At 37.5% G+C, this 24,209-nt stretch overlaps 1 protein-coding gene across 1 annotated transcript in view; it reads right to left on the reverse strand.

Annotated features, from left to right (window-relative positions):
- Positions 1–336: 336 nt before the first annotated feature.
- Positions 337–24,209, reverse strand: part of LOC149182562 (E3 ubiquitin-protein ligase APD2-like) — a 135,365-nt gene continuing 111,492 nt past the window's right edge. Inside the window, exons 8-10 of the mRNA XM_089416884.1 lie at positions 1,261–1,330; positions 833–1,136; positions 337–646 (exon numbers count right to left, since the gene is read on the reverse strand). Coding sequence (XP_089273010.1) covers positions 571–646; positions 833–1,136; positions 1,261–1,330 — 450 coding nt within the window. The 3' untranslated portion in view covers positions 337–570. The remainder of the gene's footprint in view (positions 647–832; positions 1,137–1,260; positions 1,331–24,209) is intronic.

A 24,209-nucleotide genomic window follows, 5' to 3' on the forward strand; every position in this document is an offset into this window, starting at 1 on the left:
CTCGCCCAAGTCACTAGACTATATTTTGGAATTTTTTTATATTGGACTATATTTTGAATTTTATTTATATTTACCGAATCTTTTCCACGTCATCAAATCTTATTTACTACACCAACTCTCGTGGTAATCAAATCTTTGCTAAGTTCAAATATGGCAACTTTGATGAAGGCATTTTATACTCTTGGTCTTAAAAGACTTTATAAATTGCTTAAACTTGCATGTGTAATTTAACATTAAAATTGTTTAAAAATAAAATAAAATAAAAAAACATGTGTACCCAACAGACCTCATTTTAGAAGGGTGCGATATATACATCAAGTTACTGTGCGAGCAAACTTCAATAAAATCAATAATTTATATGTAAACAAAAAATGAAAGAATAGAGTGGACTATACAAGCCATTGGCAGCGACCAATAGTTGAATAGAATGTATATTTTCATAATATTCATAATTAGCATGGAGCTGTCCAACTGCACTGAAGCTAGAGCAATCGTGGAAGTAAAATGTAAAGCAGCAACAGGCAGGAAAATCAAGCAACTGGATTTTGCAATTGTGCATCTCTCCAACAATTATGCTACATATATTTTGCCGATCCCTTGAATAGGTTGCCTGCAGATCGGGCACTCCGGAGACCACTCTTTTGTCCTGGAGATGAAAAATTGAAATGACCATCATTGAAAAATGACACAGAACGTATTAGAATGATGATGGCTATTTAAATGATCCTATGTCTTGTTAGTCTGAATATGATGATAAAATTTCATGAACATAGATATACAATTGTGACGGACAAAAGAGGACCTTTAATGGTTCAGATAGAAGATGCTTCACCTGAGAGCACAACTATAGCATGTTGCACAATGGCCGCATGGTTGGAAAAAGCTATTTTTTGGCTGCTCAGTACAGATGGTACAGAGATTTTCCTCAGGTATTTTTACGCTCACCCGGTCAGCTCCCGAAGAATTAATATGTGACTCATCATAGGGGCAAACATTTCCAACAGTGGGTGCTGATCCACAGTAAGCGGCAGCGCCAGTTTGTGAACTCGTGGGCGCAACTTCTGAATAAAATTTGTCTCTTCGCTTGGATTTCCTTTGACAGGAGTAGATTGACAATAGCACTAAACCCAATGCACCTGCATAAATCGTTTGGCTGTCTTTTAGGAAGATCTCTGTAATTTCTGAACTGGAACTTTGATAGAAACATGTTAAGTTGTGCAGACTTATTCTAATTTTGTTATCATTTATCAGTTAACCAACCATATGTGATTATGTATGTTGCCCAACGGGTGTTGTATGAGACGGTCATGTACCAAACATCCACACCTTCCTGCAAAGTTAAAAGAAAAATGAGTCAGTTGTCATTCAAGAAATAGGAACCACATTTAACAGGAGACTTGAGATGTGTTAGAAGAACATGTTCATCCCTTTGGCTTTTCAAGCTCTGTTGCATTTATAGCTAATGAAAAACAGCACTGTACAATTGTACTCTATGCTATCCCTAGTTACTATATGTATGGTAAACGCGAGAAAAAAGGAAGCGCTCCTATTGTGGGGTAATTATCATGATAATTACAGTATTTTCATACTTATTTTCAAACATGCCATATATTTACAGAAAAATATTTACATCAGCAAAATTGAAGAGCGGAAGGGTATATAGAATGGAATTTATATCCTGTTCCTCGGTACTTCTAAAACTGAAATAAAATCAGTCTATGGAGTGGCATCTAGAGACCTAGCATCCTTAATGAGCAAAAAAAACACCTTTGGCCAACTTCTGCATACTGTTGAAGGAAATGTAACTAGTTTCGGTCTTAATAAATGTACTTTCGATATTTGAATTTATTCAAGAAAAAAAATATTATTTTTATAATATATGTCAATGAGTTTCTTGTTCATTGAAATAGGTCTAGCACATGTTAAGTGCTATAGGTGAGTCAAGGAGTCAAAAGAAAATGATTGAAGGCTTTAAGGGCATGTTACTCCATGTATATGCTTGTATAAGAATCAAAGTCAAGTCTCCTCCAAAACAAAGACACCTCCAAAGAAGCAATCCGAGCTATATATGTCAAGTCGGCGAGCAGTCTTCTAGTCAGCCTTCAAGTCGGCCTAAAAGGAGGGACAGTCCTCTATATATAGAGGCTGTCCACTCCATTATAACGTCAAGCAATCCTCTCTGAAATCAGCGAAATAAAGGGACTAGAAAAGGGTGCAAAAGAGCGAACGAAAAAGGTCTTCAAGTGCAGCGAGGAAGAAGGGTACACAACCGAGTTTAAGAGGTCTGTTCTAGGGCAGCTGCAGTCACACGTGCGAGGAAACAGGGCTGTCACTGCGGTTATGACAGCAGCAACTCACAGTCATCTATCTCTCTTTGTTTGGGGTCAAATCTAAGCCTACAAGGCCTCCTACTCAAGTGTAGAAGGGTACTCAAGTGAAGGAGAAAAGGGTATACAGCGTCAAGTAAACCTCCCACACGTGCGAGAATCTAGGGCTGCTGTACAGTCACTTCAGTCTACACCTACATCTCAAGAAGGAACTCATTTGAAGGAAGGTGTCTACATAAGTGAAGGATATCTCTAAGTATAGAAGAAAATCATCTCATCTATAGCAAGTACAACAAGGTTTACCAACAGTTGAAAGAAGAAGGAAGTGTCAGGGAACAAAGTGTAGAAAGGAGGAAGGACTTGACTTGTGCTTGGAGGACATTCTAGTCAAGAGTCTAGGATTTGGCATTGATCAATAAGAACCTTCAATAAGATAAACTTACTAAAGGGTTTTCCTCTCAAGAGGAGAGGTTTTGGCCCTGTCAGAGAGCCAACATCTAGTGTTTTTGATAGCATTTTGATGAAGTACACACACATGCATTAATAAGAAGAAGATTAAGCTAACAAGAAAAGTAAAAGACTCCACAAATTGTTATCAAGTCAAGAAGAATCACACTACACCTATTTGCCCTTGATTCTTCAACATGGTATCGGAGCAAGTTGACACATCAAGGAAAGGGCATCTCAAGAACACTCATCAAGGAAGAACGTCTACAAAAGTTGAAGCATCAAGCCAAGAAACCTCAATCACATCAAAGGACAAGAAGGTCTACCATCTATCATTCATCAAGGAAGACTACAAAGCAAGAAAAAGAGCCTTACACAAAGGCAACTACAAGATAAGCAAATCAAAGAAGGACCTACACCAAGCTACAAGTCATCAAACAACTCTCATCATCAAGTCAAGTCCACTTGGAGAAAGCAAATTGAAGAACATCAAGATCTAAGGAAGGCAAGCCATCAAGTCTTCAGGGAAAAAGCTAGTCTACTACATCTCACAATCTATCAAGTATATGTCCCCTTCTGAATATACATCAATGTCTTTTTGCAAGGAAAACAATAAATTGGTAGGTACCAATAACTTTCTTGCATGAAAGAAGAGGACTGATTTACTTCTCAAGGAAAATGAACTCCTAGAACACATCAAAGGGAATGTCACTATTCCTGCTAAGGAACAAACTCAAGCCTTATCCAAGTATAATAAGGATGAGACAAGAGCTCAAAGGATTCTTATAGAATCCATAAAAGACTCTCATTCCTTATGTCTCCAAACTTGAAACATCAAAAGAAATCTATGATAAACTAGTAGAGCTATTCTCAGTAAGCACAGCGGGAGAAGTGATATCTCTACGAAATGAATTGTACAAGATGAAGATATCAAAGGAAGGAATAACTCCCTACTTCATGAAGATCTCTGAGATGAGGGATCAACTTTAAGAGTTAGGGGAAGTCATGTCTGACAGAGAAATGACAACCGTAGTACTCAATGCTCTACTTGAGGATAGGGGCAACTTCACATCAAGCATATATGCCAAGAAGGAAGCCACCCCACTAAGTGAAATGTGGTCTCTGTACAAGATAGAGGACAAGACTCAAAGCGAAGGAAGATGTGGGATCAAAGGAACAAGCATTTGCTACCATGGCCAAGAGAAAGGAAAAACTTGGCATTGGTCCACGAAGAACAAACAACAAAGATATGTCCAAAATCCAATGCTTTGGATGCCAAGAATATGGACACTACAAAAAGAATTGTCCTAAACTAAAGAAGGACAACAACAACAAAAGAAGGGGAAAAGCTCATGTGACTCAAGAAATGAAAGAAGAAGACAAGAAGCAAAAGAAGGAAGATCCTTCGAATCTCTACTATGACTAAGTCAAACTCTTTAGTTAAGGTCTTTCAAAATTTTGAGTAGTATAGGAGCATGTAGGAATAGAATAAAATTGCATGGCTAAAAACATCTTCTAGAATCTAGAAGCATGATGTACATAGGGTTCTAAATACTCATGTAGAAAGAGAATTTATAAATAGAACTAAATGCATGGTTAGAAATATCTTCTAGAATATAGGAGCATAGTAGATATAGCTCAAGATATTCATGTAGAAGGAGCATACCTAGTATAGGACCTCATCCACAATGAAATAAAATTGATTATGATTAAGAATCTTAGAAGACCTCCATCATCAAAATGAAAGAAACATTTGCAGGGTAAGGGTCTTCAAGATCCTATGATGGAATTTTCAAAAGAAGATTCATAAACAAAGGCAGATGTCTCATTGGGAATCCCATTCATGAGATTCAAGGAAAGGATGATATGCACGCAAGCTAAGATGAAGCAAGAAGGGCCACACCTAGGACAAACAAACGAAGCTAAGATGATCAAAGGAGAATCAAGATGAGATATGCATGCATCAAAGTTTAGTCATGTTATCATTTGTATATTATTGAGTCATGGGAATAGTTCTATAACATGATCAAATAGGAAAGAATCTCTTTCACCAATGACATGCTCGAAGGCATGTACTACAATGCAATGAAGGCCAACAAAAAGGAATACTCACATAAGGAGTATAAGATTACTGACTAAGAAGCAAGTAAAAAAGAAATGTTGACTAGCACTAGAAGCAAGCAATGAAGAAGTGCTTCCACAAGGAGCATAAGGTGGTTGATGTTAATTTTAGGCAACAATGGTATGTTCTATGCTTTAGAGGAATTTTACTTCAATTTCTTTATGAGCCCCATATCAATTTCAGTTTAGCAATCACATAACATGTAAGTAAAACGCTAATAGAACATAAACATAAACAATAGGAGACAAGCCAAGACAAGAGGACACAAGATGTGGCACCAGCAAGGGACAAACCCCAACGTGGGGAAACCCTTGATCAAATCTTCTTTTAGTCTTCAATAGTTCAGCAGAGAGAGATAATACAATTTACAAACACTGATAATTTATAACAGCGGCAGAAAAGCCCTAACCAGAAAAGTCAACGTTGGTCAATAGGGCAGATTTTACCCTCAAAGATTCAGTCAAATTCGGTCAACTTCAGCCTCCAAACAGCAAGATGAAACAACCCTCAAAATAGTTGAATTCTTCCCAGTCAAAGTCTAGTCAAACAGTCAACCTGTGGTCAGCCCTAACCACGGTCAACGCTAGTCAAAACTCCTCAATTTTCGTGCCTAGAATTGTGGCCTACTTAGACAGAGATTCCTCACCCAAACTGAAGTCAAAATAGGTCAACGCAGTCAAACAGCCTCCCAATAGCTCGGTCAACATTGGTCAACGTTGGTCAACGCAACAAACAGAGGCCCTAGTTCAAACTTCACACATGTGGAGAGAGAGAAGCCTGCCTCGGATAGTGTGCCCAATCACAAGAGGAGAGAGAGATATGTGTGATGAGATGATGGTGAAAATGACTTGAGGTCTCCTTTTTATATGCAACGTTGAGGATGAATTGGGGGCTTGTGTGCTTGTTTTGCTTGCAGGCCGACCTTGACAATTTGGCCATAATATAAATAAATTCGTATCTTTATGTGTACATGTCAGAATCAGATGATCTTTAGGTCAATCCTACACCTCTCTGAGATAGGAATCTAATTAAAATATCAGTTGTCATAAATAAGATGACCCATGTGGAGTTTGGCCCTAGTTGCCAATTTTAACAGTTGACCCCAATCTGTCTATGAAAAAGCAAATGAAGAAAGATATCAAGCATATGAAGAACACCATGATCACAAAGAATCTCTCTATCTGACAAGGATACTTTGAAGACATCTCCCAAAAGAAGGCATGACAACTCTGACAAACAAAGAAAAAGATCAAAGAACCCTTGACACCTGTGAAGGCCTTGGAGATATGAAAGGTGCAGATAACTAATTCTACTCTATGAAGATGTCATGATGAAGAAGCCATTTAGCAAAAGTACCATTTAATGTTGAAGCAATATCGGGAAGAAATCATGAAGGGCTACTAGATTAAAGCATGGGAACAAGAAAGTACAACGAAGCATCCATGTGAAGAGTAGTCCAAAGCATAGACAAGGTGACAAGGAGTAACCAAATGACAAGAGAACTTGATATATGACAAGAAGGCCACTTTCCACAAAGGAAGCAATGACATGACAAAGAAGGAAGGAAAGTGATCGATGGATAGTGCCCTACCAACAAGAAGTTCAAACAAAGACTTCATGATATCAAAGGAAAGAAGGAGATCAAGCAGCTGGAAGACCCACGAAGAAGTTGTTGATGAATGGACAAGTCCCTAGCTAAAAGGGAGTTATAACAAGTTCCCATTAACAAAGGAACTTGGACAAGTACCTTGTCAGAGGATACTTGGGCATGTCTTCCTCAATTGAGAGGAAGTGATAGACACAACATTCTTGTCTTCACTTGGGAAGAAACAATGGGAGGATTGGGTAATCATCTGGCATCCGATACTCTTTGAGGATGTGTAGTGTATCCAAGGCAATAGTAAGCAAGAGGACCGATATTCTTTAATAAGAATAGTCCTAGAAGGTCATACTCAGTGAACACCCAGGTGGGTATGTACCTTGAGAGACAATGACTAAGGTGTCTATAATTCATTGGTCTCGCCAACATTGTGCTCTGATCTATTGAGAGATAGAGTTGTCAATCAAGGCCTTGTTGTGGAAACAATGTTGGTTACTATGATGCTATAATAGATGGATTGCCAATCCGGTTTCTCTTATGTGAATTCTTCAAGATTGAAACATAGCCAAACACCTTATAATGTTGTATGAATACCTCCCTAGTTAAGAGGCAGTGTTGAAGGAAACATAACTAGGTTCGATCTTCATAAATAAACTTTTGATATTTGTAATTATTCAAGAAAAAAAATATTATTTTTATAATATATGTCAATGAGTTTCTTGCTCGACATAGGTCTAGCACATGTTAAGTGCTATAGGTGAGTAAAGGAGTCAAAAGAAAATGACTGAAGATCTTAAGGGCATGTTACTCCATGTATATGTTTGTATAAGAGTCAAGGAATAACCCTCCAAGAAAAGTCATGTCTCCTCCAAAGCAAAGACACCTCCAAAGAAGCAATCTGAGCCATATATGTCAAGTCGACCAGCAGTCTTCTAGTCGGCCTAAAAGGAGGGACACAAGGTTTACCAACAATTGAAAGAAGAATGAATTGTCGGAAGGAGGACAAAGTGTCGGGGAACGAAGTGTTGAAAGAAGGAAGTGTTGCGGAACAAAGTGCAAAAAGGAGGAAGGACTTGAATTGTGCTTGGAGGACATTCTAGTCAAGGGTCTAGGGTTTAACATTGATCAATAAGAAGCTTCAATAAGAGAAACTTACTAAAGGGTTTTCCTCTCAAAAGAAGAAATGTTTTGGCCCTGGCAGAGAGCCAACATCTTATGTTCTTGTTCTTATGTTTTTTATAGCAATTTGATGAAGTACACACACATGCATTAATAAGAAGAAGAAGATTAAGCTAACAAGAAAGGTAAAGACTCCACAAATTGTTATCAAGTCAAGAAGAATCACACTACACCTATTTTCCCTTGATTCTTCAACACATACATAGCTCATCCTGCCAAAGACAACAAAAAATAGAAAAGAAACTGACATCCTTATCAAATATGACTTATAACACTTCTTCCAGATAAGAACAAGAGGAGAGATATGAAAACAAGGCCAGATACCCAAGGCAGAAGAGGCAGACCAAATAGCTAGAATCATTAAAAATGATTGCACACCAATGCACCTAACCCTGGAGAAGGACAAAATACTGAGTCTGAACTAGAGTTGCAGGGGAGCACCGCCGTCCTCCATCCACCCCCCCACCACGAACCCGCTCCCAATTCGCGCTCCACTCGGGAGCTAGTCAGGAGCGTGCTCCCTGGTTTTCAGGGAGCAATTAGGGGAGCTCCCTAATCTTTTTTGCAAAAAAAAAAATGCGGTAACATTCCAAATGCAATTTGTTTCCAAAGAAACAAATAATTTTTGAGTGGAGCAACCTAATGATCAAGCCTATGGCCCTAGTATTGATATGTGATTCATGGTAATATTAAATTCTTAAAGTAAAAGGATAAGGAGATCCTTTTACTTGAATTTTTAACATTACCATGAAATGACTCAGGATGTAGTGGTTCCGACCTCATTGGATTTCATATGGAGAAAGCAGAATTTTAGATCTCATTCAAAATCCAGCAGACTTGTCAGTTTTTCAGGATTTCAGGATTTGGGGGACTACAATGTTTCCATTGGATTTTGTCATGTATTACGGTATGGAACTCGTATTTAATCAAGATCACCAATCCCTCTATGTACCTTGATGTTAGTGACATTGGTTGTCGAACTCCTCTATCATGACCCTACTAAAAATGTACCCATCACTCAAACAAAATCTTGACTTGGCATGCTATGTTTTTTCTATCTTATGTTAATGCTTAGAGGGTGATATTAATGACAAAGATCCCTATACAGATCCAGAGGTAATGACGAAGATACCTCTAGATATTAATGCTTAGAGGGTGATATTAATGACAACGATCTTGATTTTCCAACAAGACTAAAAAATTAGACATTTCTAGTGGCAACAAGAGGCCCAAGCATTAGCAATAGATAATAGATTTACTTGTCTTTTCTAGTTCTAGTAGTTTTTATAATTGTTGACTCTTTCATATTTATTATGATATTTTTTGTAAACAATATATGACAATTTAAGTTTGAAGTTTGAAGTTGGCAATTATAACTCATTGGTAATGAATTATGAATATGATGCTTCGTGAAAGTTGAAAGTTGTTTCATTTTATAACATTTCATTTCATGTTAGATATTATTTGTTGTAATGGTTACACTTAGCTTACAAGCACAACTTTGGTGATCAATGATGATAAATGTTATATATTGAATTTTGAAAGCTTGAAACTTTAAGATTGATGAATCATGAGACTCAATATGTTGTATGTTACTATGTTACTAACTTGTGGATGTGGTTGATGATGATTATAACTTCTAGATGATTGTTGTTATATGGTTCAATCTATTTTTTTATGCTTTTTATATCTAATTCATCATTCTACATGCTTTTGTTGACATATATGCATCAAAATGTTAAAATATATATATATATAATCACTCCCAAACTGGGAGCTTCTGAAAATGTCATTCGCACTCCCAAGGAACCTTGGTCTGAATATAATTCAAAAAAACTCTTGGCAAAATGACAATCCCAAAACATGTGCTCAATTGTTTCAAATGGTTAAAATGCAAAGGCAGATGCCATCAAAGAGGCCGCTCTTTGTCAACCAGGCCTTAAGGGGAGCACCTCATAAACAACAAGCCATGCAAATATCCTTAGGATGTAGGAGTCTAGGCAAACGGCCGAGTCGATACCGAGTCGGAGTCAGAGTCGACCCTCGGCCGAGTCGGTGTCAGAGTCGGAGTTTTAAAACATTGGTTTATGGTATAGTGGTTTGAATTAACTTACACTACAAAGTAGCTCACTGACTCTATGGCTCGCTATGCCTCAATGAATTACATTCATATGAATCAAGACTCTTTACAAAAGCCCACTCTGAGGCTCATTACAATTGAATCGCTCTGAGATCATCACAGAATTGTGTGGCTCATCGGCTCACATTCTCTGTGGCTGTAGCTTGCATCTTCGCTCGCAACTCTTATATTACTATGGCTCGGTTGCTCGATACACATTCACAATGGGTCGCATTGATGTACAGGTGGCTCGTTGACTTTATCCATGACTCACTATAGCTCATATTTTTCTCTCTTCTCAAGAGACGTCGCTTTGGACAGATCTATAGCTTTGTCATTGCTATCCTATGCGGCTTGTCATATAACTCGTATTCTGTCACTGAGGGATCACATTATTACCTATGATACATCGTTCGATTTCATGACTTTGTTTCGCTCTTTCAATACATTGTATTTTTTTTCTAGACTCGCAGTTATATTATTTTGTGGTTAATTTTACAAGGTTCATATATATACAAGCTTCTCTCCTTCAATACATAATAGTGGCATCATTGCTCACTTTGAAAATTATGGTTCGCAATAATGGCTCGCATCTGGAACTCGCATTCTATAATGCATGACTTACATACTTTGCAATGACTCGGATTTTGTTTTGTGGCTTTGATGGCATCGTTGTCAATGACATTACACTTTGTACAGTGGCATCGCATATGATAGATTTTCCGTGATTCGCGTATGGCAGTGGCTCATATGCAGCTTGTTGACTTAACAAAAGCTCAAACTCACATATATTTTATGGCATGGTCCACATATGCTCTATGGCTCATCTATGTGGCATCACTTATTAAGCTCGCACATCTTTGTGGAACGAATCTACTATGACTTGGTAGCGCACGACTAGTTCATCGTTGACATTATTATTACACAATGATTCGTTACACCATAATTCAATCCTCAGTAAAGGCATCATAATTATACTCAAAGGTATCAAAGACGTCGCATCACAATGGCATTGTTCCTACTCTGCAGGACTTCAGTTGACATTGCATCATGCTCTTGTAGTTCACATTGATGACAACGTTAGCAATGTATCATGGCATCAATTCGCTATAGCTCACAACAATATTCAGTGATTCAATGGGCTCACTTTATAACAGTCTATGGCATCAACACTATATGACTCATATAAAGATTGACAGTGATTCAGTGATCGTTGACTCTGCTGCATAATAGTAACTCGAATGGATGACAGTGATAGTAATATTGTTGTATGACAAGAGGGATTCTCATAAAAAGTATGATAATATACAACTATAAATGACAAGTGATGCACTATGAACCAAGATCTTGTGAATTACATCTAAAAGATTGGTGGAGCTCACCTTCATGATATATATTAAGAGACAGAAGAAAGGACTTACTCCATTATGAGGCCGACCTGAAAGGAGAAATCATAAAGCACAAGGGAAGTCGAGTTCTTGAAAAAATATGACAAAAATCATACCCCAATTTGAAGGACGATAATAAAAATTATTTTTCTTCTTTTTCTTTTACATAAAATATACAATGATATAAGTACAAAGATCATTATGAAGACCGAACCTAGTTACATTTTTTAACACTTCCTCTTAACTAGGGAGACATTCATAATTCCATAATCGGTACAAGGATACTTCTCAAATTGAAATATTCTCATAAGAAGAGTCAAATTGATAAGCCATCTTTAAGTATCAACATCATCGTCCTTCAAACTGCTAAAGCCGCCTTGAAATTGGGGTATGATTTTTATTGAAGAATCTAGTTTGAAACTGGGGTATTTATTGAGCAGCATCGTCCTCAAACTGCTAAAGTTGCCTTGATATATGTGCTCGTATCTCAGCCTTAAAAGTCGGGCCTGAGAATAGTCTTCTCCTCATTGCCATTTGATTTCTCCTTCACCAAACTAGCTCTCTCAGCCTTCCTTCTCCTCCTCTTGCTCTTGTCTTCTTCTCCACAAATGCACATGAAGAATGAATTGAGCTAACTTCGTCTTTTTCCCCTTTTTGTCTCTCATAATGATGAGAGAACCCTAACCCTTTGATCTATGGCTAAGATTAGATCTCACCTCTCATAGATCAGTTGTGGAGATCTAATCTGCACCTAACCCCCTTTTTCATGTTACCCCTTCATTAAGAGCCTCCTTAGTCACTTTAATGTGTTTGTACCTTGTACCTTTTTTCACATAAAGTCACTTTAAAAACATAATGTGACTTTAATAAATAAAGTACATATTACTAAAGTACCTCATAAAGTGACTTTTAAGTCACAGAACTTTAATAATTGATCAAGTCACTTACTAAAAAGGGGTTGTCATGTGTTTTCCTAGGCAAAAAGACTAAAGCACTAGGAAACACCTCCTTGGTACCTTTTTCAACATGTGCTACCTTTGTAACAGGTATTCTAACTTGAGAGAAGGTACCAGATGTTGAAAAATGTAACTAGTATCGGTCTTCATAATTGTACTTGAGTCATGAAGTAATGTATTTGTCACAAAAAAAAATTGTAAAAGAAAAATTATTTATAAGCATGGATTTCATGCTTTATTTATTGTATTTCTAGGTCAAAGCACTCATTGAGTGCTTCTAGGGCTTGTGTAAAAAGTCATAACCTTTTTCATTATAATCTAGACCCTTCTTGGGCTTTATATGTCAAGAAATAAATCTATTTTTGAGTCAAAATTGTATTTTATGCCTCCTCCACCAAGTTGGCCTACCCTCCAGTCAAGTCGGCCTCATTAAAGGAATTCAACCTCACAAAAAGACTAAGACTGTAAATACATTTCCATTCAAACTATTTGATGATCCAACCATCCAACAAGTTTGATATGCAATTTGAAGTGAAGAAAGAAGTATGAAAGACCTAGAAAAGGAGAAACTCTAGCAAGAAGAATGAGACACTTGTCAAGCAAAAGGAAGCCTAAATTCTCTCTCTTTTTTTGCCACACATGCGAGTTTCTAGGTTCCTGCAAGAGGGCCAAAGTTGCAAGTCTACAAAAGGGCCGAAAATTTGAACTAGGAGGGCCGAAATCTAAGTTTGTTGCAGGATTGAAGCAATTTGATTAGAGTTGACTATTGGAATTTGACTAATCATATTAGGAGGCTGACTTGGTGGATTGGAAGAGGTATTTTGGTCTAAGGTCTTGGTTATCTCATTTGATTTGGTTCTAAAGAAAGATAAGAGAAGTTTTGGGGTTTCCCCTAGAAGATGGGTTTTAGCCTTGGTTGAGAGCCTACATCCTGTGTCTTTGTTGTGTTGATCTTCATGTACTTATGTTTTGGTAGTTGCTTGATGATAAGAAGATAAAAGAAGATATATAAGAAGATAATAAGAATCCAAAGATAATCACAAGTATCTATCAAGATAAGAAAACCTTCATGCCTTCATGATTTTCTAACATGGTATCAGAGATAAGCTGAAGAAGAAGGAAGAAGGCAGTTGGTAGATCAACAAGATCTCATAAACTTAAGGAAGGATTCTAGAAAAGTTTTCAAGGAAGATCATTAGGAGAAGAAAAGTCCATTCAATAAAAGGAAGGGAAGTCTTGAAAGGTAATTGAAGGTTGCAAAGATATCTAGTTCTCATCAAGTAAGTACACCTATGGCCTCATCGATGAAATCTGAGAACAAGCTTCAAGGACCATCTAACTATAGAGCATGGAAGACAAGGATGGACCTCATTCTTGCAAAGAACAAAGTATTGGGTTTTGTACTAGGAAAAATCAAGGAACCATCAGATGATGTTGGAAAGGAAAAGCACAAAGAAACTGATATTCTTGCCATGAACCTAATAGTGGATGGAGTCAAAGACAACCTAATTCCATACATATCCACACTAGATTCTTCAATAAAAGGGTATAATGCTCTCTCAAAGTTGTTTATAGTAGAAAATATTGGGCAAGTGGCAAGCCTAAAGAATGAACTTTGAACATTTAAGATGACAAAGGATGATACAGTGTCTTCCTATTTTGTAAGAATTTCTCATATAAAAGATGAACTTCAAGCAATTGATGAGATAGTCCCCGAAAAAGAACTTGTCATTGCCGCACTTCTAGGACTACCAAAATACTAAAATGAATTTGCAACTGGAATTAGTAGTTGGAAGAACTCTCCATCATTTGAAGAAATGTGGTCTTAATGTATGCAAGAAGAAGCTCGTCTCTCCTTGGTAGAAGGTAAACAATAAAATGAAGAGAATGTTGCAAATGCCTACTCTGCTCATATCAAGAAGAAAGGAGGGAATAAAAAGTAAGAAGCCAAAGAAAAATCGTGGGAAGATTGATCTACCTAAAATAGAATGCTATCATTGTCACAAGATGGAACACTAGAAGAGTCAATGTCTTGATAATCCTAATAACAAGAAGAGAGAAAGGGACCAAGCCAATGTTTCTACTGATGAAATTCCTCAAAAGAAGTCTAAAAATGAGGATGCTATAGTCAAAGACTTATTCTATTAAGTCTCATATATCTTCACTGTTGAAATTATCTTGTTCTATGTTGTTACAATCACTTAAATCCAAAACTTCTTTATGTTGCAAAATAAATTAAGTAATTGTAGATAGAACATAAACCATATAAACCATATGCACAATGGAAGACAACCAAGAACTCAATGAGACACAGAGAAGTTAGGTCAATGACCAAGTCAAAACCCACAAGGGGAAAACCAAACCAAATTCTTCTTCTATTACAAATCAATTGTTCATCAGAGATACAAAGTTCAATGAGAGAATGAAGTGTTGAAAAATGTAACTAGGTTTGGTCTTCATAATGACATATGTAAATATAATTTTATGTAATTAATGTAAAGACAAAAAATAAAATTATCTTTGTAATGCTTGTCTCATGGGTTTCATGAGCAAGGAATTTTATTTTTAGTAATGGCTCCCATTGTGAGCCCTTAGGATTGGTCATAAAGTCAAAGAGAGTCAATGTCATGTATGAAGGACCCTTCTTGGGCATGTTACACTTTTGTATGAGTCATTAAATGTATAGGAAGGCCCTCCAAGACCAAGCAAAGTCTCCTCCTCAAGTCAGCTTCAAGAAGGATAATAATATCTTCACCAAAGGACACGTCGGCTCACCTACATGTCATGTCGGCTAATTAGCATGGCAAACAACTATAAATAGGCCACTCGGCCTCATTTCAGAGCAAGGAATTTCAGTGCAGGTCTGAAGTTTGTAAGGGGTGCAAAGGTCATCAAAAGGAAGCCTTATAATCAACGAAAGGAAGGGAAGGAAGAGCGAAGTCCCTAGCTTTGTTTTGGGTCTGTTTTAAGGGCTGAAATTATCCACACGTGTGAGGAATATTTGCTGTCCAAACTGCAAAAAGGAGCTGAAGTATCACAGTCATATTTGAGGTCAAATCAAGGAGAAAGTCAAGGTGATCTCCTAGCCAAGTTCAAGGAGAAGAAGTCTCCTTCTAGACCAAAGGAAAACAAGGGTATAAGTTGGTCCATCTTCATGAGCTAGGGTTTCTGATCTAGGACTGAAAGTTGCAGGTTTGTCCCTAGGAACCGAAACTCAGAGATATAGCCGAGAAGGAGGAAGAATTGTGAAGTGTGTCTATCGTTGACACAAGGAAGAAGGAACTCATCAAGGGAACTTTGTGACTTGGTCTTGGAGAGGCAAATAGGTCAAGGGTCTTGGTCTTGGTATTCATCAATTGGAATATAAGAAAGGAGTTTGTTCAAGTTTTCCTTTCAAGAGAGAGAGGTTTTGGCCCTAGCTGATAGCCTATATTCTATGTCCTTTGTCTCTTTATGGTTCATGCATTGGTAGCTCTTTGATGAAGAGTAACATTATAATAACATAATTAAAAGAATATCCTAATCACAAGCAGTTACTAATAGAAGAGAAATCACTTAACCTTGATGCCCTAGATTTCTCAACATGAAGAAGTTCACCCAAATCTGAAGAAGATCTCTGATAGTTGTAACTGATGCAAACATTGAATCACTTTGGCACTCCAAGATCTACTCTTGCTCTTCAAGTCTCTCTTTCTCTCTCTCTCCATCTTCCTCTATACTTTCCAACACTCTCTTTCTCAAGTTCAAATTCTCCTTTCACAAGCACAAGTGTATCAAGTGAGGGTGAGAGGCACAAATATATAGGAAGAGCAAGGAGGTCGAATTCATGAAGGAGTAACTCATATGCCTTGAGGAGGAGTTACATATGCCAAAATAGGAGTGTAACTTATGCCATGAAGGAGAGGAGTGTAACTTATACATTTAGGGAGAAGTGTAACTTATGCATTAAAGAGGTGTAAGAGGAATCCTTTTATGATGAGGCATTAAAGTGTGTAAGAGAGTGTAAGAGGTGCATAAGAGCATTAAAGAGAAAGAGGAATGAATCTGTTGTCGCGCAAATTGACACGACAACTCTCGGATCGGGGGCTGTCACTCTGATCCCCGATCCCTCCGTTTAAGCCTGTCTCCCGCGGCTAAGGGGGGTAGACCCTGTGAGATGATGTGACCAACTGTCGACCAGTTGGTTGGGAGACACGAGACACGATGTAAAAAAGCATGCGATGATGGGTTTAGAGATTTAATAGACCAGTGCCTTGTGGAGTTAATGTTTAAATGATTACTTTTTAAATGATAAAAAGATGGACCATGAACAGCAATCATCTATCATTAGCTAAAACACAATGCTCTTAGAATGACAAAAAAAACGATATCCAGCAGCTGAAAATTTGAAGAGATAAATGCTTTAAATCCCCACGAGAAATCATAAACCATCAACCAGATATTAATTTCGCATCTCAAACTTGAAAATCTAGCATCTCAGCATAAAACACATAACGCGAAAGCTCATGAGACTTGCAAAAATTTCCCACAAATTTTTTATTTATTTTTTTATTTTTTTTTTAATTTTTTAATTTTTATTTTTTTTTTTGAATGATTTTTAACTAAAACATTAAGACTAAAAATCTAAACTAAGGAAAATTTTAAAACTAAACTAAACAAAAAATTAAATTTAAATCTAACAAAAAACATTTTTATTTTTTATATTTTTGATAACAAAACATAAATCAAAATCCTAAAACTAACCATAGCATAAAACTAACATTTTAACAAAACTATATAAAAACTAACATAAAAAAAAAACTATAAAACGAAACTATGTAAAATCTAAAAAAAATCTAATTAAAAATATAATCTAATAAAAACTATGAAAAAAATTTTAAATCTAAATCTAAAAGAATTAAATTAAAATCCAATTTGAAAAATCTAAAACGTAACAAAAATGAAAACAGCGAATCGTATTTTTGTTTTTCATATAATTTAAAATTATTAAATCCAAAATCAGTGAAACGTAACTATGCCAAACCCTTTTGCCTTTTTATATATGCTAAGCCGTAATGCGAATTAAACGTTTACCTGAGCAAACGCAGACGAGGAACCCTGCTGCCGGCGAGGATTGGAGCACGATGACAGACGACAGTTACTTTTATGAGAGACTCTTACCTGGGCCGAGGGTGAATACCGAGTCTGCAAACCATCAACGGCTAGCTGTGATGATGAAACGAGAAACCTCCTTGGCGTGAGTCAGAAATGCGAATTTGCTGAAGCCCACGTTGATTTGTTTGGATGTCCAGCAAGCCGAAGGGTATCCTGTATGTGGTATGTGCAGTTTGATGGCTGAAACTGTGGCGGATACCTGAGGGTTTGCAGAAGGAGGAGAAGGATGCACGCAGGTCAACGGCAGAGTGCAGTAAAAACTGTGACCTGGAGATTGCCAACAGCGCAGTTGTATTCACGATGAAACAAAATGCTTCTTGATGCCGCCTCATGCCAAACGCATGAATTCACTGGTCCGATGGCCCAGCTTGCTTCTGAAATTTCACAGGATAAATTCGATTTTCTGAATAGCTTTCTTTGGATCCCCTTGTTTATTAACTGGCATGGTGCATGCGGGTCTGGAGCCTTCACACCGAAAAATGCATTAAAACATTGGCATTAAAACATTGGCATATATCTTGATAAAGCCTTGACGGCAGGAATCGATATTTGGACTTTCTCAGATAACCCTACTCCAGCAAAAACGAGTTGCGTGCATCAAAACAAATTTTCAAAATTTTTTATGCTATTGATTGTGTTTGCAGTTTGAGGGAAAACGGCAGAGGTTTCTGACAGAGGAGAGTGAATAACAGCATTTTGCTACATGATGATACGTGACCCCAGCCAAAGCAAAGACTGAGGGCAGACCACTGAAACACGCTGGGCCACGTTTGCCTGAGCCTGCAAAAACCTGAACAACACAATGATAATCCTGTATCTACAATGGACAAAATCAAAATCAAAACCCTAATGAAAACTGTAAAAAAAAAAAGTTTGAAACCCTAGAACAACTGCTAATTTACAGATTTATGGCCCCTGAAATAGCCAGATTCAGCAGATAAGAGCAGAAATACTTTCAGAATATCAGAAATTTTGAACTTCACTGTGAACAGAAAGAAAAATCTCTCAATGTAAAACACGAAATAAAACTTAAAAGATTAACCCAGGGCACAATCAGCTGGGCTCTGCACAGAAAAGCCTGTGGGAGTTGGCTGGTTCAGCCGAGAACTTCCCCGAACGCCCACAAAATTTCCTTCAAAAATGTTTTCCTGCACATCTCAAGCAACCATCAGCAAAGAGAGAGAGAAAGCTGCTAGATCTCAGGAAATAATGGAGATACCTGCCATTATTTCAGAAACCCTAGCAGCCTTCAAACCCTAGCAGGTGAACAAGATACCTGTGCTCACACTACTCTAAAACAAGCTATGATTAATGGCTAAAAAAAACTGAAATATGCATAAAATTAAAGATCTCACAGCAATTCCGGAGAGTAACACCAGCCAGTTTGAACCCCAAAGTCTTTTTATTAACCAGAAAATCAGATTTACAAGAGAGCTTTTCAGTGCAGACTCACAGATCAGATGATTTGAAATGACCCCCTAAGACCCTATATAAAGGAAATGATCCTAACGGCTAGTTCGAGTGATCCATGTAGAAATGATCTCGACCGTTGATGAGGATCAAGACATCTCTTGATCTCATCCGTCGATTTATTAACTTAAAATATTATTATTTTATTAGTTAGGGTTTTTGCTTCATTTTTTTTTTTAATTTTTTTATTATTTTTCATTATTTTATTATTTTTATTCATTTTTTAATTTTTTAATTCATTTTAAAATGGATCACTGAACTAAACCTTCGGAAACATCACCTAAGACCTAGGACCTAGGACTCATGAGGGGATTTACAACATTTCTCGACCCTCAGGACACATTACATCATGACTTTTACAAAATTACATCTTAAGGGACAAGCCCATTTAAAACAGACCCTCACAAAACACCCAGCTCTGCGACACAACGATAATCTAGCAGATCAACACACTAGGATTCTCCTAAAGTTCTAATGACAAAATCAATCCCGGCTTTGGGGTCAGGTTTGAAGGAAAACTCTGCCGATCCGTGGATCGGTGAGACAAAAAACCTTCCGGGACGTAGATTATCATCAGAAAGTTAGGTCCACCTAGGCAAATTACATACATGACTTCATGTCTGCTAAGATTATTTACAGTTAAAACATGCAGACTGGGTTTACAATCAGAAAGATCAAACTGCTGATGATGGCAGGATGACACGGACATGCTGATCAGGTGCTGCTTCTTTCTGTCAAGAAAAACGGGATGCACTGCATGGGTAGTTGACCAGTAGAGGTCAACATCTGGCTCTACTTGGGGACACGTTGCTGCTTGCAGGAATGTGAGAATCCAGAATCTGCATCCATACAACACAAAAATAAGTAGCGTCCATCCCAAAAAATCAGCATATACATTAAGCACAGGAAAGATAAAAGCTCTTAATTTATTAACTATCTAAAGCAGAAATAAAAATGCGGAAAAAACAAGGAGTAGGGTTAAGAATACGATACAAAGGATGCCCTACGGCATCAGATGTGTTCAATATAGTGCATACTGAGCATTTGCCTGCTTTCAGGCAAATCTGTGGGCTGCTTGTCGGATGTGCCATGTCCAATTTTGCATATGGTAGGACTTTTTCCTATCCGAAAATCAAGCTGCTCACGGCCGTCTGATGCATCAAATCTTCGTCTAATCTTCTTCCTCTTGCGCTTCTTCTTTCTGGCAGGATGAATTACTGATGATCTGGAACTTTCTGTTTCAAAACTATCAGATGAAGTATGCATGATATGTCTTTCTTTAGCCCGCATCTGATCTTTATCATTCTTAAGTCTGTCCGGATCACCTTCAATTAACCATCTTTCAATCGAATCAACAACCTCCTCATAATAAGATGGATCTTGTTGCAGCACATGAGAAGGCTCCTGATTTATTGATGTTTGCTGGTTTCTCTTATCCTCTGCCAGTTGCTGAAACCTTTGAACTTGTATTTTAATGGCATCCATCTGACTAGAATGTTGAACCTTTATATCACTGATTTGTCTGGCATGGTGTTCTTGCATGTCTTTTATTACTTTAACATTCTTTTCCTTTATGTCCATCAAGCAATGCTGTATAAAATTTATTTCTTCTTTATGGTTCGCTTGCATGTCAGCCACTTGATTATTATGGTTAAACGTCATGATGGTCATTTCCTCATCCATGGTTAATAGCTTGTTTCGCATAGAGTCAATTTCCCTATCATGATCAGCTTTCATGGCCACCATATTTTCCTCTAAGATAGACAACCTGCTTTGCATGATTCTAATTTCTGTTTCATAATTAGTTTTTATGGCCTCAATTTCCTTAGCATGCTGGTTTTGCGTGACCTCAATTTCTCTATTACGTTTCTCGAGGTGAGTGCATAAAGTTTTCACATCATTGACATAATTAGTTTGATTGATTTCCATATTTCTTACCAGCATCATTAGATCTCGTATAATTTGGTTTTGCTCTTCTTTTTCATTGTCATTTGTCCCTGATTTTTCACTATCATGAACTTGATCTGCAATATTTTCGGTGGATGACACATTTTGACATGAAGAATCGTCCTGGGATCTTTCAGCTGGACCTCCTATCAAATTACTTACATTCTGTTGTACAATTTTGGAGGAAGAAGGCAAGCTGTTTGGATAACCATATCTATCTTCAAAAGCATTGATAATATCAGCCAAAGAAGAGAAAGAATCCTTAGGAAAATTGTTAAACCAATTCAAAGCATTATCTTCTAAAGAAAGGACAAATAGACGCATTTTGATATCACCATGATGAAACTGAGGGGGTCTGCAATATATGATCATGAAGCGGATAAACAAGTCAATATGCCTTTTAGCAGCGATTGGATCACCATCTGAAAAAATAGGCAATTCAGGAAGGGCCTCCTCCGGAAAATCATGGAGACGGTGAGTAAAACGACATGGTTTAAACGAATAATCCATGATGAACAATAAGGGATGATAGAACTAGATCTTTGCTCAAGAAAATCAAAAGATGAAAGAAGTGGAGTCGCCACTTGAACAACAAATCTGATTCTAAGATCCGAGAAGCAATCAACAAACAGATACGCGGTAGGCTTCTTGTCTGGGAAAAATGAGAAAAGTGGAGTCGCCACCCAAACAAGAAACAAAACCGAAGAGATGCTGCTGATATATGATGAAAAGATGCCAAAATATTGAATCTGCCAGCGCAACTGAGAGATGAGAGATGAGAAGATTAATGTCGATGAAACAAATTTTCAAAATTTTTTATGCTATTGATTGTGTTTGCAGTTTGAGGGAAAACGGCAGAGGTTTCTGACAGAGGAGAGTGAATAACAGCATTTTGCTACATGATGATACGTGACCCCAGCCAAAGCAAAGACTGAGGGCAGACCACTGAAACACGCTGGGCCACGTTTGCCTGAGCCTGCAAAAACCTGAACAACACAATGATAATCCTGTATCTGCAATGGGCAAAATCAAAATCAAAACCCTAATGAAAACTGTAAAAAAAAAAGTTTGAAACCCTAGAACAACTGCTAATTTACAGATTTATGGCCCCTGAAATAGCCAGATTCAGCAGATAAGAGCAGAAATACTTTCAGAATATCAGAAATTTTGAACTTCACTGTGAACAGAAAAGAAAAATCTCTCAATGTAAAACACGAAATAAAACTTAAAAGATTAACCCAGGGCACAATCAGCTGGGCTCTGCACAGAAAAGCCTGTGGGAGTTGGCTGGTTCAACCGAGAACTTCCCCGAACACCCACAAAATTTCCTACAAAAATGTTTTCCTGCACATCTCAAGCAACCATCAGCAAAGAGAGAGAGAAAGCTGCTAGATCTCAGGAAATAATGGAGATACCTGCCATTATTTCAGAAACCCTAGCAGCCTTCAAACCCTAGCAGGTGAACAAGATACCTGTGCTCACACTACTCTAAAACAAGCTATGATTAATGGCTAAAAAAAAAACTGAAATATGCATAAAATTAAAGATCTCACAGCAATTCCGGAGAGTAACACCAGCCAGTTTGAACCCCAAAGTCTTTTTATTAACCAGAAAATCAGATTTACAAGAGAGCTTTTCAGTGCAGACTCACAGATCAGATGCTTTGAAATGACCCCCTAAGACCCTATATAAAGGAAATGAACCTAACGGCTAGTTCGAGTGATCCATGTAGAAATGATCTCGACCGTTGATGAGGATCAAGACATCTCTTGATCTCATCCGTCGATTTATTAACTTAAAATATTATTATTTTATTAGTTAGGGTTTTTGCTTCATTTTTTTTTTTAATTTTTTTTTTATTATTTTTCATTATTTTATTATTTTTATTCATTTTTTAATTTTTTAATTCATTTTAAAATGGATCACTGAACTAAACCTTCGGAAACATCACCTAAGACCTAGGACCTAGGACTCATGAGGGGATTTACAACATTTCTCGACCCTCAGGACACATTACATCATGACTTTTACAAAATTACATCTTAAGGGACAAGCCCATTTAAAACAGACCCTCACAAAACACCCAGCTCTGCGACACAACGATAATCTAGCAGATCAACACACTAGGATTCTCCTAAAGTTCTAATGACAAAATCAATCCCGGCTTTGGGGTCAGGTTTGAAGGAAAACTCTGCCGATCCGTGGATCGGTGAGACAAAAAACCTTCCGGGACGTAGATTATCATCAGAAAGTTAGGTCCACCTAGGCAAATTACATACATGACTTCATGTCTGCTAAGATTATTTACAGTTAAAACATGCAGACTGGGTTTACAATCAGAAAGATCAAACTGCTGATGATGGCAGGATGACACGGACATGCTGATCAGGTGCTGCTTCTTTCTGTCAAGAAAAACGGGATGCACTGCATGGGTAGTTGACCAGTAGAGGTCAACAGAATCCACTAAGAGAGAGAGAGTAACATATGCATTAATTTAGGGGAGTTACACATGACATGATTGAGAGTCTTGAATTTCTTTTTAATAATAATATAATAATATCATAAAGAGGATAGCAGTGATAATAATAATAATATTGATGCTTAAGTTAAAAATTAAACAATTGAGATTGATTAAGGACGACTTAAGTGATTTTCCATCATGTATATATGATTACGAATTGATGGAAAGTGATTTACTGTTTTTAGAATGTCATGGTTGCAAAGATAGACATGACTTTCTACTTTTATAAAGTCACTTTAGAAAGGTCAGAAATGAAATTCTATTTATGGAAATTCATCCCATAGTTGTCAATTTTCAACACTCCCTCTCAGCAAGGGAGGTATCTCTTTCTGATACAAGGATCTCTACTATTTATGCTTTGGAACAATGATGTTACAATCTAATGAAGAAGAATCATCACAGGGGAGATACATCCAACACCCTCTACACACTTGGGGGGATCCACTTGTCAACACATGACAAGGATCACGCATATCCAAGGCTCATCACTGCTTGGGGGGATCCACTTTCAACACATGACAAGGATCTCGCTCATATAAGGCTCATCACTGCTTGGGGGCATCCACTTGTCAACACATGACAAGGATCTCACACATCCAATGCTCATCACTGCTAGGGGGATCCACTTGTCAACACATGACAAATATCTCGCACATTCAAGGCTCACCACAACTTGGAGAGATCCACTTGTCAACACATGACAAGGATCTCACACATCCAAGGTTCATCATTGCTTGGGGGTATCCACTTGTCAACACATGACAAGGATCTCGCTCATCCAAGGCTCATCATTGCTTGGGGCGATCCACTTGTCAACACATGATAAGGATCTCGCACATCCAAGGCTCATCACTGCTTGGAGGGATGCATTTGTCAACACATGACAAAGATCTCGCACATCCAAGGTTTATCATCCATGACCACCCTTTCTAGGAAGGGTCAAATATGTCAGTCCAAGCTGCTCTTTGAAAACCAAGAA

This window comes from Pinus tabuliformis, chromosome 3_2, assembly GCF_031772625.1.
Source record: "Pinus tabuliformis cultivar Carrire ecotype Pingquan chromosome 3_2, CPIR1, whole genome shotgun sequence".
Classification (NCBI taxonomy): Eukaryota; Viridiplantae; Streptophyta; class Pinopsida; order Pinales; family Pinaceae; genus Pinus; species Pinus tabuliformis.